Source organism: Stenella coeruleoalba (assembly GCF_951394435.1).
Source record: "Stenella coeruleoalba genome assembly, chromosome: 9".
In the NCBI taxonomy this organism is placed as follows: domain Eukaryota; kingdom Metazoa; phylum Chordata; class Mammalia; order Artiodactyla; family Delphinidae; genus Stenella; species Stenella coeruleoalba.
The window spans coordinates 82,705,130-82,718,353 of NC_137155.1; the positions used below are offsets into that span (position 1 = coordinate 82,705,130).

General features: G+C 40.6%; 1 protein-coding gene across 10 annotated transcripts in view; it reads left to right on the forward strand.

Moving 5' to 3' along the window:
- The window catches only part of NRF1 (nuclear respiratory factor 1), a 136,171-nt gene that overhangs the window by 86,431 nt on the left and 36,516 nt on the right, over window positions 1-13,224 (forward strand). For 9 of the 10 annotated variants that reach the window (XM_079932659.1, XM_079932666.1, XM_079932667.1 and 6 more), the window contains exons 8-9: window positions 511-612; window positions 7,067-7,224. In XM_079932659.1, the coding sequence (XP_079788785.1) occupies window positions 511-612; window positions 7,067-7,224 (260 nt within the window). Of the gene's footprint in view, window positions 1-510; window positions 613-7,066; window positions 7,225-7,412; window positions 7,519-8,806; window positions 8,866-13,224 lie in introns of all 10 variants that reach the window. The other variant, XM_079932660.1, reaches the window with a different exon arrangement.

Consider the following 13,224-nt stretch of genomic DNA (forward strand, 5'->3'; position numbering starts at 1 on the left):
CTCCCCAAGATCTTCCTACCTGAACTCTATTTTTTGAATAATATTTTAAATTGTTTGCATTTTGCTAAATACAAAGCTATAGATAGCATTTCTAGACATTTCCAAATCAAAGCACTGTAAAAATGGCTTCTTTTTTTTTTACCATTTCACTCTCTCAGTGGCCAGGAAATATTCCTTCTGAATTACCACTTCTGAGGTGAAACGCAATTTGTTGGTAGATAGAGGGAGCGTCTAAAATTCAGATTGGGGAGAGAGTAGAAAGTTGGTTGACTGACACTGGTCACCAATGATGAAACATGATGGCTTCTCATAGTGACTTATATGGTTGAAGTAAAACTCTGAAACTCATGTTAGTGTCTGAGATGTGATTTTAGTAATTCGTTTCATATTACAAGGCATATTAATCATTACCTCTGCTGAATTTGGGATTATCTGAATCTTAACTTCTGAGTAAAGGAGAGGTTGGAGGATCCATCCACTGACACATCACTTTCCATGTTTTTTCTTTAGGTTGGTACAGGGGCAACAGTAGCCACATTGGCTGATGCTTCAGAATTGCCAACCACAGTCACTGTTGCCCAAGTGAATTATTCTGCTGTGGCTGATGGAGAGGTAAGAAAGGATTCTGTCTGTTTCCACTTAAATACTCAAATGTATAGGTGAGGGAGAGGGAGGGTCCAGAAGATGAAGAGACTGTAAGTAGCCCACACGTCTGTAGCATTGTTTTATTTAAACCGTTTAAGACATCACACCATGTCAGTTTTGTGAAGCAGCTTACTCTGTGTATGTTAATTATAACAATCGAAATTTATGGATCCTTATGATTCAGGCATAACTGTCAGGAACTTACAATTGTATATTTGTAACATAGGATTTAGTACTTTTATGCTGTGAATCCCAAAGAATTTAATCTTTGGACTTTATGAAAAAAATTAGATCATTAAAACTAAAGCTGACTAAAACATTCTTTGAAGGGATATATATATTTGTAAATCAGTAGACATGATTTATTGCATTTTAAATGAGCCTTTGAAAAGACTTCACAAGAAAAATCCTTTCCTGGGAATTCCCTGGAGGCCCAGTGGTTAGGACTCGGTCATAGCGCTTTCTTTCACTGCTGTGGCCTGAGTTCAATCCCTGGTCAGGGAACTAAGATCCCACAAGCTGCGTGGCACGGCCAGAAGAAAAAAAAAAAAAGGGACAGGAAAATCCTTCCCTATCAAAACTGAGATAATTATGGGATGTTAACTTAAAGGAAGGTAGCTAACCTTTATTGACACTCGGTAAACTAAGCACTCCTCAACCCTAGGAAGTACAGGTTCTGTTACCATCTTTGCTTTATACATGATGAAACTGAAAGGTTAGGTGACTTGCCCAAAGGCACAGTGTAAGTGCTGAAGCTGGGTAACGCAATTAGAAAAATGTTGTCTAAGCTCTGAGCCATTAGTGAAGTTCAGGAAAGGGTTTGTTAAGTCACTGTGGACTTTTCACCTAAAGGTTATACTTCTGAAATTTGAAAAATAGTCAACAAATGTCAAAGCAATATCAGAAATAAAGCTAAAAATATTATCTCACCCTTGTTCAAAACCATGGAATATTTCCACTCAGAACACCACAAAATCACTATCATTTGTGCATCTCAGGAAAGGGAGAGAACTGATACAGGGTCATGGCTAGCAAGGTGAAGAGAGATACAGCAGGCTCCTGTCAGCCAGCATGTGTTGAGCCCCCCGCTGTGCTGCAGTTGAGGTGTTAGATACGTAGTGTTGATTTACACAGGAACCCAGCTCTCAGGGAGAGAGAAGCATCTGCATAAATGAACTGTGGTTCCTGCTGTCAGAGAGGCTGCAAAGTGGTCTGTAGCTTCAAGAGAGAGTGTTTCCAGTGAGCGAGCCTGGGAAGGTTTGGGGCAGGAGCTACCCTTTGCTGTTCCAGTATAGAAAGGTAGAAGTCAACAGATCTACTTTTAAAGGTATATAAACATCATGAAAGAGAATGGATTAGCTGAGGGGAAAATTCGTCAGTCCCCACACACTAAAACTAGAGGACAGACACTCCTTGAAGTGTGAAAGAGGTAGCAAAGACAGTGGTGGGTACATTTATGGGATTTGTTACTTTTTACTTTTTGACTCAGTCAAAGTTATTTAGGCATCTCCCTACTGAGTGTTTCCTGGGTACTCTCTTAAAGAAAGTAACTTTGAGTTGCTTAAACACTTCTCTAGAGAGTAATTCTTTGAAACCCATTTTACAGAATAACTTCACACAACCAATGTATCCAAAAGTTCATGGAAAATATGAAGGATACAAAAACCTTAGTCACATATCTATGGCTTTTCCAGCACACTGATGTCGTTTTAAAGTCATCGTGTGGAAGTGTGTGAATGATATATACAAATAACCTGTCGGTTAATACCCAGATTCAGTCAGATTAAAAAAATTCTAACCCCACACTTACAATGAAACAAAAATATGAAGAAAAGAAGCATAGGTTATCTCAGAAAGTGGCAAAATGTTTTAGAGTCTATAGTTTGCTTCTATGTGCCTTCTGATTAGATGTTGACATGGTTGTCAGCATCTTAGTTTTGAGCCATGAGGACTGTAATTAGAATATCTCACTGACTTGGGACAGATAAGACCATATCAAGCCAACAAAGCATTGCATCAGGTGCCTCAGTAGAAACATCCTACTGCCTGTATGTAGCATTGTTTCTCCAAGGAACAGAAAGTTATTTACAAAAATAAACAATACCTATACTTCTGGAAGTTTTAAGGTTATTTTGTTATCCTAGCCTTGCCAGTGAGAGCTCTTACATTAGATCATACTGCATTTAACATCCAGTTAGTTGCAATTGGTTACATTTATAAGAAGGACCTTCTGTGGGCCTGTCTCTTCTGGTAATAAAATGGTCTCCCAACTCTGAGTACTCTGTGTGCTGAGAATATCGAATAATCTAAGTAGTTATAAAGAAACCAAAAGAATCTCTAACCTAATGCAACTTAAAACTAATTAGGGACACAGAACAAATTACATAAACATTTAGAAATGAATAAGAAAAGAATTTCAAAATAATATGAAATAAACTATATATATTGATTTCAAAATACACAATTTCCATTTTGATGGCATATTTACAGTACAAATGGATTTGAGAATTTATTCTGTGGTAAGACCACCAATTGGTATGGGTGATATTAATTGCATTATGTGTCAGAAAAATTGAAATTTGAAAGAGAAATGATATCTGATAATAGTAGGCATGTGCTTCTGTTAGAAGAAACCAAAGTACAGAGACATTAGAGACATGAATTTTAAACTGAACCATCAACACATGTAACAGTTTTGAAGTAGCACAGCTTATTTTAGGTGGGGTTTTTTTGAATATCAATTTATGAATATCAATTGAATATCAGTTTATTTGAAATATAGGTATGCTGAAGAGCAAGTAGGGAGATCTGAATAAAGGAACATGTTCTTCATCTATCCATTAAGTACATGCTTTCTGAGCCCTGTGCCAGACACTATGTATACTATAGGTGGAGGAGAGTAAAGACCATTCTTGGGCTTCCCTGGTGGCGCAGTGGTTGAGAGTCCGCCTGCCGATGCAGGGGACATAGATTTGTGCCCTGGTCCGGGAAGATCCCATATGCCGCGGAGCGGCTGGGCCCGTGAGCCATGGCCGCTGAGCCTGTGTGTCCGGAGCCTGTGCTCCGCAACGGGAGAGGCCACAACAGTGAGAGGCCCGCGTACTGAAAAAAAGACCATTCTTGCTCTTAAGGAGCACACAGGTAGGTGGTAGAGAAGAACACATCAGAGAAAATGGCAATCAGATAAGGATCTAGTAGAAGCAAGCCCAGGGTACTGTGGAACCCAGAGGAGAGGTCCTGAGCCTTGGACTATAGGGAGTTGTCTTTAAGTGGAGTTGTCTTGGCTCTAATCTCACCTGAGCTCAGACTAGAGGGGTGAACAGGAAGCAAAGGATGGGAGTTGTGTTCCTCTCAAAGGGAGCATCACATGCAGTGCATCACAGTGTGAAAGTGTGGAAAAGCCGAGGTGGTTCACAGTAGCAAGAGAGACAAGGATAGCCACAGTTTGAAGGGCCTCACTGTAGTGGGTCTCTCTCAGAAAAGCACAGAAGCTAACTGTACATCTTCTGAATATCTTTCCCTTCTAGAGTTTGTGGCCTTTCTCTGGGACATGGTGACATCCAGGCATAGATAACCACACAGTGGCTCCCAAAAGATGGAAAGGGAGCACAGCAAGAGCTCAAGCAAACACAACTCTAAAGCACTGAGACTCAAGAATAGGAAATTCCAAAGAAGCGTTAACACTTAAGCTGATTTATTTATTACCTGTCATTACTCTGAATAGAAATCTCTTCATCTGCTTCTTCCCACTTCTCCACCCTTTACCACCATCCATTAATCTTTTGTGCCACAAATTTAACTTCCTTAAAGTATACTGTGTATGGCAACATTCTAATACCATTTTCACTACAAATATAGCTGTAACCGAATGTATATGTATTAAGTTGCTGCCGTAGAGTATGAGTACTTGAGAGAGCTGCACTAGGCCATACTCAGCAATGGGATGGGCAGAAATATAGAGGGGTAGATCTGGAAAGAGGAAAATGCTACAGGGCTGGCCAGCTTCAGCTGGTGTTCTGAGTGGAATCATCAACCATCTATGGATTGGCAGTGTAACTTGCCATCTAAAGTGGCGTTGTTTGCAGTGATGCTCATTGGAATAATGAGATCAAAGAGGTAATACCTTAAGAAGCAAGAGTTTCGTGAATTCCTGAGTGGGCAACTTTGCAGCTCTACAGGAAGGAAGTAGGGTATCTCTGGCTCTTAATGTTGGGCCCTGGAGGCTTGCTGGCACAGCCCACTGTCTATAAGAACTCAGGGCAAATACTAATGTAGCTCAAAGGAATGTCTCATTCTCTGGGGAGCTTTTGACAAACATTTGGAGGAGCACTATGACAATCCAAGTATAGCAATAGAGCCAAAGCGGGAGGCATTTTATTTTATTTTATTTTAAATTTTGTTTATTTTATTTTTGGCTGTGTTGTGTCTTCATTGCTGTGCATGGGCTTTCTCTAGTTGCGGTGGGCGGAGCCATTCGTTGTGTTACGTGGGCTTCTCATTGCAGTGGCTTCTCTTGCTGTGGAGCACGGGCTCTAGGCGCGTGGGCTTCAGTAGTTGTGACACGTGGGCTCAGTATTGTGGCTCACGGGCTCAAGAGCGCAGGCTCAGTAGTTGTGGGGCTTGGGCTTAGTTGCTCCGCGGCATGTGGGATCTTCCTGGACCAGGGCTCGAACCTGTGTCCCCTGCATTGGCAGGCGGATTCTTAACCATTGCGCCACCAGGGAAGTCCCGCGGGAGGCATTTTAAGTATCTGTGTCTCCTAGAGCTTGTGACACTTTCTTTGGGACACAGTAACATGAAGGCACAAGTTGACCACTCACTGGGCCCCAGAAAGAGCTCCAGTAAACACAGCTAACATCCTGAGACCTGAGTCTGTAGAAATAGTATACATGAGCTGCTTGATTTATCACCTACCGTATTTTAGAATAAAAACTGCTTTCACTACCCCTGTTGCTTTTTGGTTTTGGGTGGAGGGGTGGGGGCGGGGGGCGAGGGGATACTTAACCAGTATTTATTGAGCAAAATGGACTGAAGTAGCTAGATTCAGGTATCCAGGACTGAAAAAAAATCTCTAAATGGCAAAGCATTGTACTAAAGTCAGTGGTTCTCAACCCGGGGCAACCCCTATACCCCTCAGAGAGGACATTTGGCAAAATGTCTGGAGATACTTTTGATTATCATGACTGCGGAGGATGTATTAGCATCTACCGGGTAGAAACCAAGGATGCTGCTAAACATCCCACAATCCACAGGACAGACCTCACAACAGAGAATTATTTAACCCAAAATGTTAATAGTGCTGTTGTTGAGAAACCCTGTTCTAGATCTAGAAAAGCTGAATTCTAATCTACTCTATATAACCAGATAGTATGTTTTTGTTTGTTTGTTTTGTTGCTTGTTTCGTTTCTTCATAATTCCTCCCCAGTAAAAGAAAAGCAGGTTTTGCTACATTAAAAAAATTGTTTACTGAATTTGGCAGTTTCCATCAAAAATAAAAATACAAAATAATTTTGATGTATAATTCCACTTCTAGGAATTTACTCAGTAAGTAGACTCACATAAACTATACAAAGTTAGTGTATAAGGATATTCATCACAGTACTGTTTGTAATAGCAAAACGCTGGAAACTACCTAAATGCCCATTAAAAGATGTCTGGTTAAGTAAATCATGGTGTATCCATATAATATAATGCTATGCAGCCATTATTATGAATCATGAATGAGTGAAGCAGTTTGATACATTCCAAAGTAAAATCATTTCAGAGCTGTATTGTTTATGGAAAAAAGCAAGGTACAAAAAGCATGTAGCAAGTACTGCCATTTTTCTTGAGTGTGTGTATGTGTATGTGTAAATATGCTCACATATCAAGAGAATATCCCTGCAAAGATGCATGAGAAATAGAGAAATAGGTAACAACAGTGGCCTTTGGGTGAAGGGTCTGGAGTACTGGCATTATATTCCCTTTGGTACAGTTTGAATTTTTTTAGAATTATACTTATGATTTATTCAGAAACTTTAATTTTAGAATAGGTACTATATTGATATGACTCAGATATTTCAAAATTTATGTAAAAGGTTGCAATGGAAAATCTTCTTTCTGCCTTCTATCCAACCTATTCCCACAACAACTCCCTCTGCACACACTGAGGAAAATATTTTCAATGGTTTCTTTTGTGTGAAACTCCTTCCAGAGTTTCTTTACGCAAATATAAGCAAATTCAAATATATATTCTAATACCCCCCTTTTTAACACCAAAGATATGCTAAAAACCCTGTTCTATACGTTGTAATTCATGTTAATTTAAAAGTATGTATGTATTTGGCTGAGCACATAGCAGTTTTTTAGAAAAATGACTTTTAAAAATCATAATCCTTTTGTGAGTTTGATTTTTTAACTATCATGTCCTTTTCTGCCTCAGGTGGAACAAAATTGGGCCACGTTACAAGGAGGTGAGATGACCATCCAGACGACACAAGCATCAGAGGCTACCCAGGCAGTGGCATCATTGGCAGAGGCTGCAGTGGCAGCTTCTCAGGAGATGCAGCAGGGAGCCACAGTCACCATGGCACTCAACAGGTGGAGGCAGGGGTGGGCGATAAAAGAGGAGGTCGAATCTGTCCCTGTATACAGATGTAAAGAGAAATGTTGTACCTCAGTTTGTCACAATTGGCATTTGGAACTTAATACCCTTAACCCATAGGATACTGTAAGTTGTTTTATAATCAGCCCTCACCTACTGCATTCCCATCCTATCCCATCCCCAGCAACCAGTCCAGCCTGACTTCCAGCTCAAGCCTTCTGGTCAAGGGACATGGGTCCCTTTTGCTTTATCCTATTCTGTGCTCCTTAACAGACCAAAAGCAGCAAGATGTAAGTACTTTGTGTTTTTAAAGGGGCCAAAGGATGTAATAAAAAATCAAGAAGCTTCAGGATTGATTTTCCTTTTATCCTACTAAGAAACTGCTTTTTGTTATGGCTATTAATCCATGTTTTAGCTGGTCAGGAGCTGACTTTACTGACTTTCAGGAGGTTTGTTTCCCTTGCTTATCAGTGACTTCGAAATAAAATAAGTTTTGGATTATTGGGAGAAACTGAATTTTTTTTCTTCAGATATGTTTAGGAAGGATACTGCAGAATGGAATACTCTAGTAAGAGGTAATTTCCAAAACTAAATTGTTTTGTTCCGTGCTTGGTTCCTTCTATTCGTTGTTGACAGAAAAAAATCATCCCCATATTATTATTCTTGTTGTTCATTGCTTACACAATTTTATTTTCAATGGACCCAGACCTTTTAACTAATGGTTAAGAGTGTGTGCTTTGAAGCCAGGCTACTTGGGTTTGAATCCCAGCTCTGTCACTTACTAGCTGTTTGACCTTGGGTGATTTACTTGAGCTCAATGCCAAGGCTTTCCTCTATGTAAAAGGGGGGGGGGTAAAAACAGTGCCTACTTTGTAGGGGTGCTGTGAGAATGGGAAAAGTCAATGCATGTGAAATCCTTAGTTCAGTGCCCAGCATATGGTAAGGTTGCTGTTAACATTATGTGCAGCAGCTGTTAGCCTCAAATAGTCTTTGAACTCTTGCGACATGCCAGCACTCTACTGGGTAAGGCTGTAAATAAAGAATGCTCTAAGATATAATGTCTGCCTTAAAAGAAATCATACTGTGAATGGGGAGATTGATTTAAGTAAAACACTTAGCAAACATATTACTCAGAGTGTAATTTACTGCCCAAATGTATGGTGTAGACTATGAACATAGTAGGAATTCAGAGTAAGGGGATCACTTCCTCCAAAATATGAAAATCAGCTGAAGTTTAGGTTGGCTGTGGTAGACACTAGAAAGCCTTGATAGGCTTATGTACAGAAGATTTCCATCAAGCTGTATAGTATAGTGGCTGGGAAGAGGGTTCTGAGGTCGTATAGATTCAGGTTTGAATCCTTCCTCTGCCATTTAGTTGCCATTTGATCTGGAGAAATTTAACCCCTGAGCATTAGTCTCATCATCATTATAATAAGGATAATTTTCATCATGTAGAATCATAAAGATTCAATGAAATGATGTATATAAAACTCTTGTCAAAGTGTCTGGCCTGTAATTAGCATTTCAAGAATTATACTTATTATCATTTAACTTATATTTTAAAATTTGTCTACTTAGAATTGTTTACAGCAAGAAGAGATTAAAAGTAGAAGGCCAGTTAAGAAGAGGCAGTCCAGGTATGACTTGTCAAAGGCGTGGAAACTAGTAGTAAGAGTGGAGATAAAGTGACTGATTTTGAAGGAAGTATGGTAAGGACTTGGTTGGTCAGGTATAAAAAACTGAAACATACACAAACGCTTCTCCTTCCAGAGTTACCAGTGAGTCCCTGAGTGACCTGGAATAGAAACTTTTTTCTTAGCCCATTGAACCATATCACTTTTCAGTAACATGAAAGTCTTATTTGATTCCTTACACTTTGACTCAATCCTACTTGTACCTTTGAGAGAGGACACACAGATAAACTTCCTGAAAGCTATGGCCAGAGTGAAACCCTCCTTCCTTTTGGTCCGGTAACCCCTCACTGTAGCATGGGGTCTAAAAGGCCACCATCAAAGACCAGAAAAACTTCATTTCATCGAGCCAGCACCTTTGCTATTCCAGTGAAGTGGGAGTGTCCTGGGAACCCTGTACATAGTGGAAAACATGAGGCACATTCTGGCTCCCTTTAGTGTAAGGACCAGGGCTTATTTCTAAAGGCAAGGAGGGTAATGGTTTCCCCTGAGGGCTTGTTAACACACTCAGATGCAGCTGAGGTGGCTATAGTGTTTACTCCAAAGGAAGGAGAATATGGTTCACTGTGGCATGTAGGAGTAAAGAGATGTTGAAATCTGTTTGCAATCAGATAGTTCAACACCCCATGAGTGTTGGGGGATGGTGTGTTGCAGCCTCTGCTGAGGGTGAAGAAACCAAGCCTGGCAGTGAAGACTAGACTATAGCAGGCTACTAGGGGAACATCATGGGCTTCTAATTCCAGGAGCGGTAACCCACTGTCTAACGTCAGGAGGATTGGACTTAAGACACAAGCCCTTTGTGTTTGCTTCTCTATGGGATGAGACCCATTCCCAGCCTCTCCAAAGAATTCGTTGCTGGAAGTCGTCTTAGTGAAAAGTACACTGCGTGGTACTTTGTTCCTGTGGTAACAAAACGATTTCCTAGAGCTGCTCCCTTCCAGCCTCTCTTTTTCAGGTGCAGATGGAACAAGCATGGTTCTCTAACAATCACCTGCACCTCTGCTGCACTGTAAACAGCAGATGTGGGTGCAGAGCAGAGAGAGAGAGGCAGGCTACATGGAATGGCAGCTGGAGAACAAGAAGGCAGAGGGGTTCTCTCAACTGTTGAGGGGAAAGGGGATCAGGACAGGTGCAAGACAGACCTTTTTTTCAACCATGCTGTTAAAAGAATTTTGTATAGCAAGTTAGAATGAGGGCCCCGGGCTCAGACAACCTGTAGCCCACCCTCCATACCCAAAAGGGGTATGGAGAAATTGTCATTTAAAAATCTAGAAGCTAGTTAATTTTAATTATTTTCAAAATACAGAATAAATTAACACTTTTAGGAAGGAGATGGAGAGAGAATCAAAGTGAACAAATGAAAAGCAGAGCGTCACACCTCAGACCTGTTCACCCTGAACAACCAGACAGGAAATGAAATCATCATTTGCTTGTTGCAATACAGTGATTAATTGGAAGTTTCAGGTCGTTGGTTAAGTTGTCCTAGACTTACATTCCCTCTTACACAAGTCCTGCAAAGCCAGTACAGTCCTTGCACATAGAGACAGATACATGATAAATACTGGTAGACTGAATCTACATTTGCTCTGGTAGAAATTTATGTGATGTTGTTGACAGGAAGACAGTTTTTACTGAGTGTCTACTGTGTGTAGTGCTGTGACTCAGTGCTATGGGGAAACAAATGCTCAAGAAAGTTAGAGTTGCTGTTCTTTTGCTGTGAAGAGACTTTGCTTAAAGAAAAGAAGTGAATCATATTTTTAAAGAAAAACTTACTCTTACTTTTTTTTGTTTTTTTTTTTTTTTTTTTTTTTGCGGTACGCGGGCCTCTCACTGTTGTGGCCTCTCCTGTTGCGGAGCACAGGCTCCAGACGCGCAGGCTCAGCGGCCATGGCTCACAGGCCCAGACGCTCCGCTGCATGTGGGATCCTCCCGGACCGGGGCACGAACCCGTGTCCCCTGCATCGGCAGGCGGACTCTTAACCACTGCGCCACCAGGGAAGCCCAACTCTTACCATTTTTTAAAATGAAAATATTGACTTAAAATTAGAGATCTTACTAAAATAAAACATGGCTTTAATATATGAACTTGTATTTATTTGTCCAGTAACATGGGATGGACAACCTAGATCAGAAATCCTCTCTGGAAATAGAGGACAGGGACTATGCAACTGCCTCTTTTTCCTATAGGTGAAGGTGGGACACTTGCAGATAAAACGTTGACAGAAAAAAAGGTGGGGGGGGGCTTGTTAGAAACTTCTCATTTGTAACTGGTTTGGAAATGACTTTTGTTGAAAAATTGCTAAGTGGTAGCTTAGAGACATTTTGATCCCTACTCACCTTTTAAGTGAAGGTAACCTTTTTCTCGCAGTACAGTTTGATCACTTTCCATGAAGTCTAATGGTTAGAATAGACTTGGGAATGATAGTCTGCTGACCACAGGCATCACCATTGTCTTTTGCACCATGTAAAAGATCCATCCATTGCTGCTTTGCCCCTGGCCCCTGAACAGGGCATGCAGTAACTAACCTCACCGACCTGTGGACCCGTCATCCCTGTCGGACCCCTCATCCCTGGCATCCCAGATTGCTTTAGTTGTTGCTGCTTCACAGCTTTTCTTCCAGCATAACATATTTTAGAAAGGCACTAAAGAAAAATGACTTCAAATATTTAGAGCTTCAGACATTATAAAATGGGTATGACTGGATACAGGGACTCTTCCGGGTCAGGTCTTGGGTGGCTGCTCTCCCCCTCATAGCCTGTGAAATTTCACCCTGCAAGCATGTGTCCAAGAGTGGCAGGACGTCACCTTTGATGGTCATAGAAATAAGATTATTGTAGATTGTGATAAAAACAGTGGGGAAATGAGCAGTTGCTGAGGTACCCTGTAAACACAGCTCCTATTTCCATATAAACAGTTCTCATATACCAGCTTTCTTTTTCAAAATACCACACAGCTGAAGCATTTTCCAAAGAATATCCTTTTTGGCTTTCCATGAAGTCTCAGGTCAGAGTGTTAAATATTTTTATCGTTAATCCGTGATAGCTGAACACTGCAGAATTGGCTGGTAATATTATTTGACACAAGTTTCTCAGAAAAATATTAAAAGTTAAGGGTCTAGGCACTAAATAATCATTCATTTTACTATCTCAAATAATTATAAAGCATCCTAAAATTAAAATCTACCTTGTAAAAGGTAAAGAATAGCCTTAGTAGTAATTCCAGATCCAGGGTCCACTTTGGCTCTGAATTCATGTTACAGATACTATGGAATGACTGGCTGTGGGTATCACATCGGACGTACGTTTTAGCACAGAGATTGATCTTAGCTTTTAAAGGGGCTGCGTGGAAACTCTATGATTCTGTTCAGCTTTTTGCTCAACCTCAATTCCGTCCCCAAATTTTTTATAAAGGAAGTAAATAAATTTGAAATATGTAATCATGATCTTGAACTAAGTTAAAGGAAGCCTGGAAATTAAAAGTTACCACAGCTGAACAACTAGAAAAGGGGGTGGGGGGAATCAGCAGTTTTACATTTAACTTATTATTTTGAATAAATGTCAAAGAATATTTATATGGGGAAATGCCAAGTTAGGTAAGAAAAGCAGGCTATAAAACTGTGTGTACAGTATGATCCTGATTATCTGTTTAAAGTTGTGTTTAAGATTAGAAGGAGGGGGCTTCCCTGGTGGCGCAGTGGTTGAGAGTCCGCCTGCCGATGCAGGGGACACGGGTTCGTGCCCTGGTCCAGGTAGATCCCACATGCCGCGGAGCGGCTGGGCCTGTGAGCCATGGCCACTGGGCCTGCGTGTCCAGTGCTCTGCAACGGGAGAGGCCACAACAGTGAGAGGCCCATATACCGCAAAAAAAAAAAAAAAGATTAGAAGGAAAATAGCTCTTATCTCTGCATGATATTTAAAAATTTTCTTTTATACTTAATGAATTTTTACAAGTTTCTACATGCATCTTATTATCAGAGAAAAATAACTTTTTAAACACACACATAACAATTTAAAAAGCAAGGCAAGTTAGCAAGAAGGGGAGAATTCTCTATTTATTGAGACTTTTCTGTCCATTGGACTTCTTAAACTGCTTCCTAACATCCTTATAGTGACCAAGAAGTCTTCCCCAGAAGAATGATTATGTCAGTTGCTTTACTTGTTTGCTGACTCTCTTAGATGAAAGTGACGCTGTTAAGTTTAGTACACATTGCTTTGCCCACAGTCGTGACATGTTTGCCCTAAACGGTCTACAGCTGCCCCCCGCCCCATCCTCCCCTACAGCTTGTTTTTGCGAGATGACTGCCA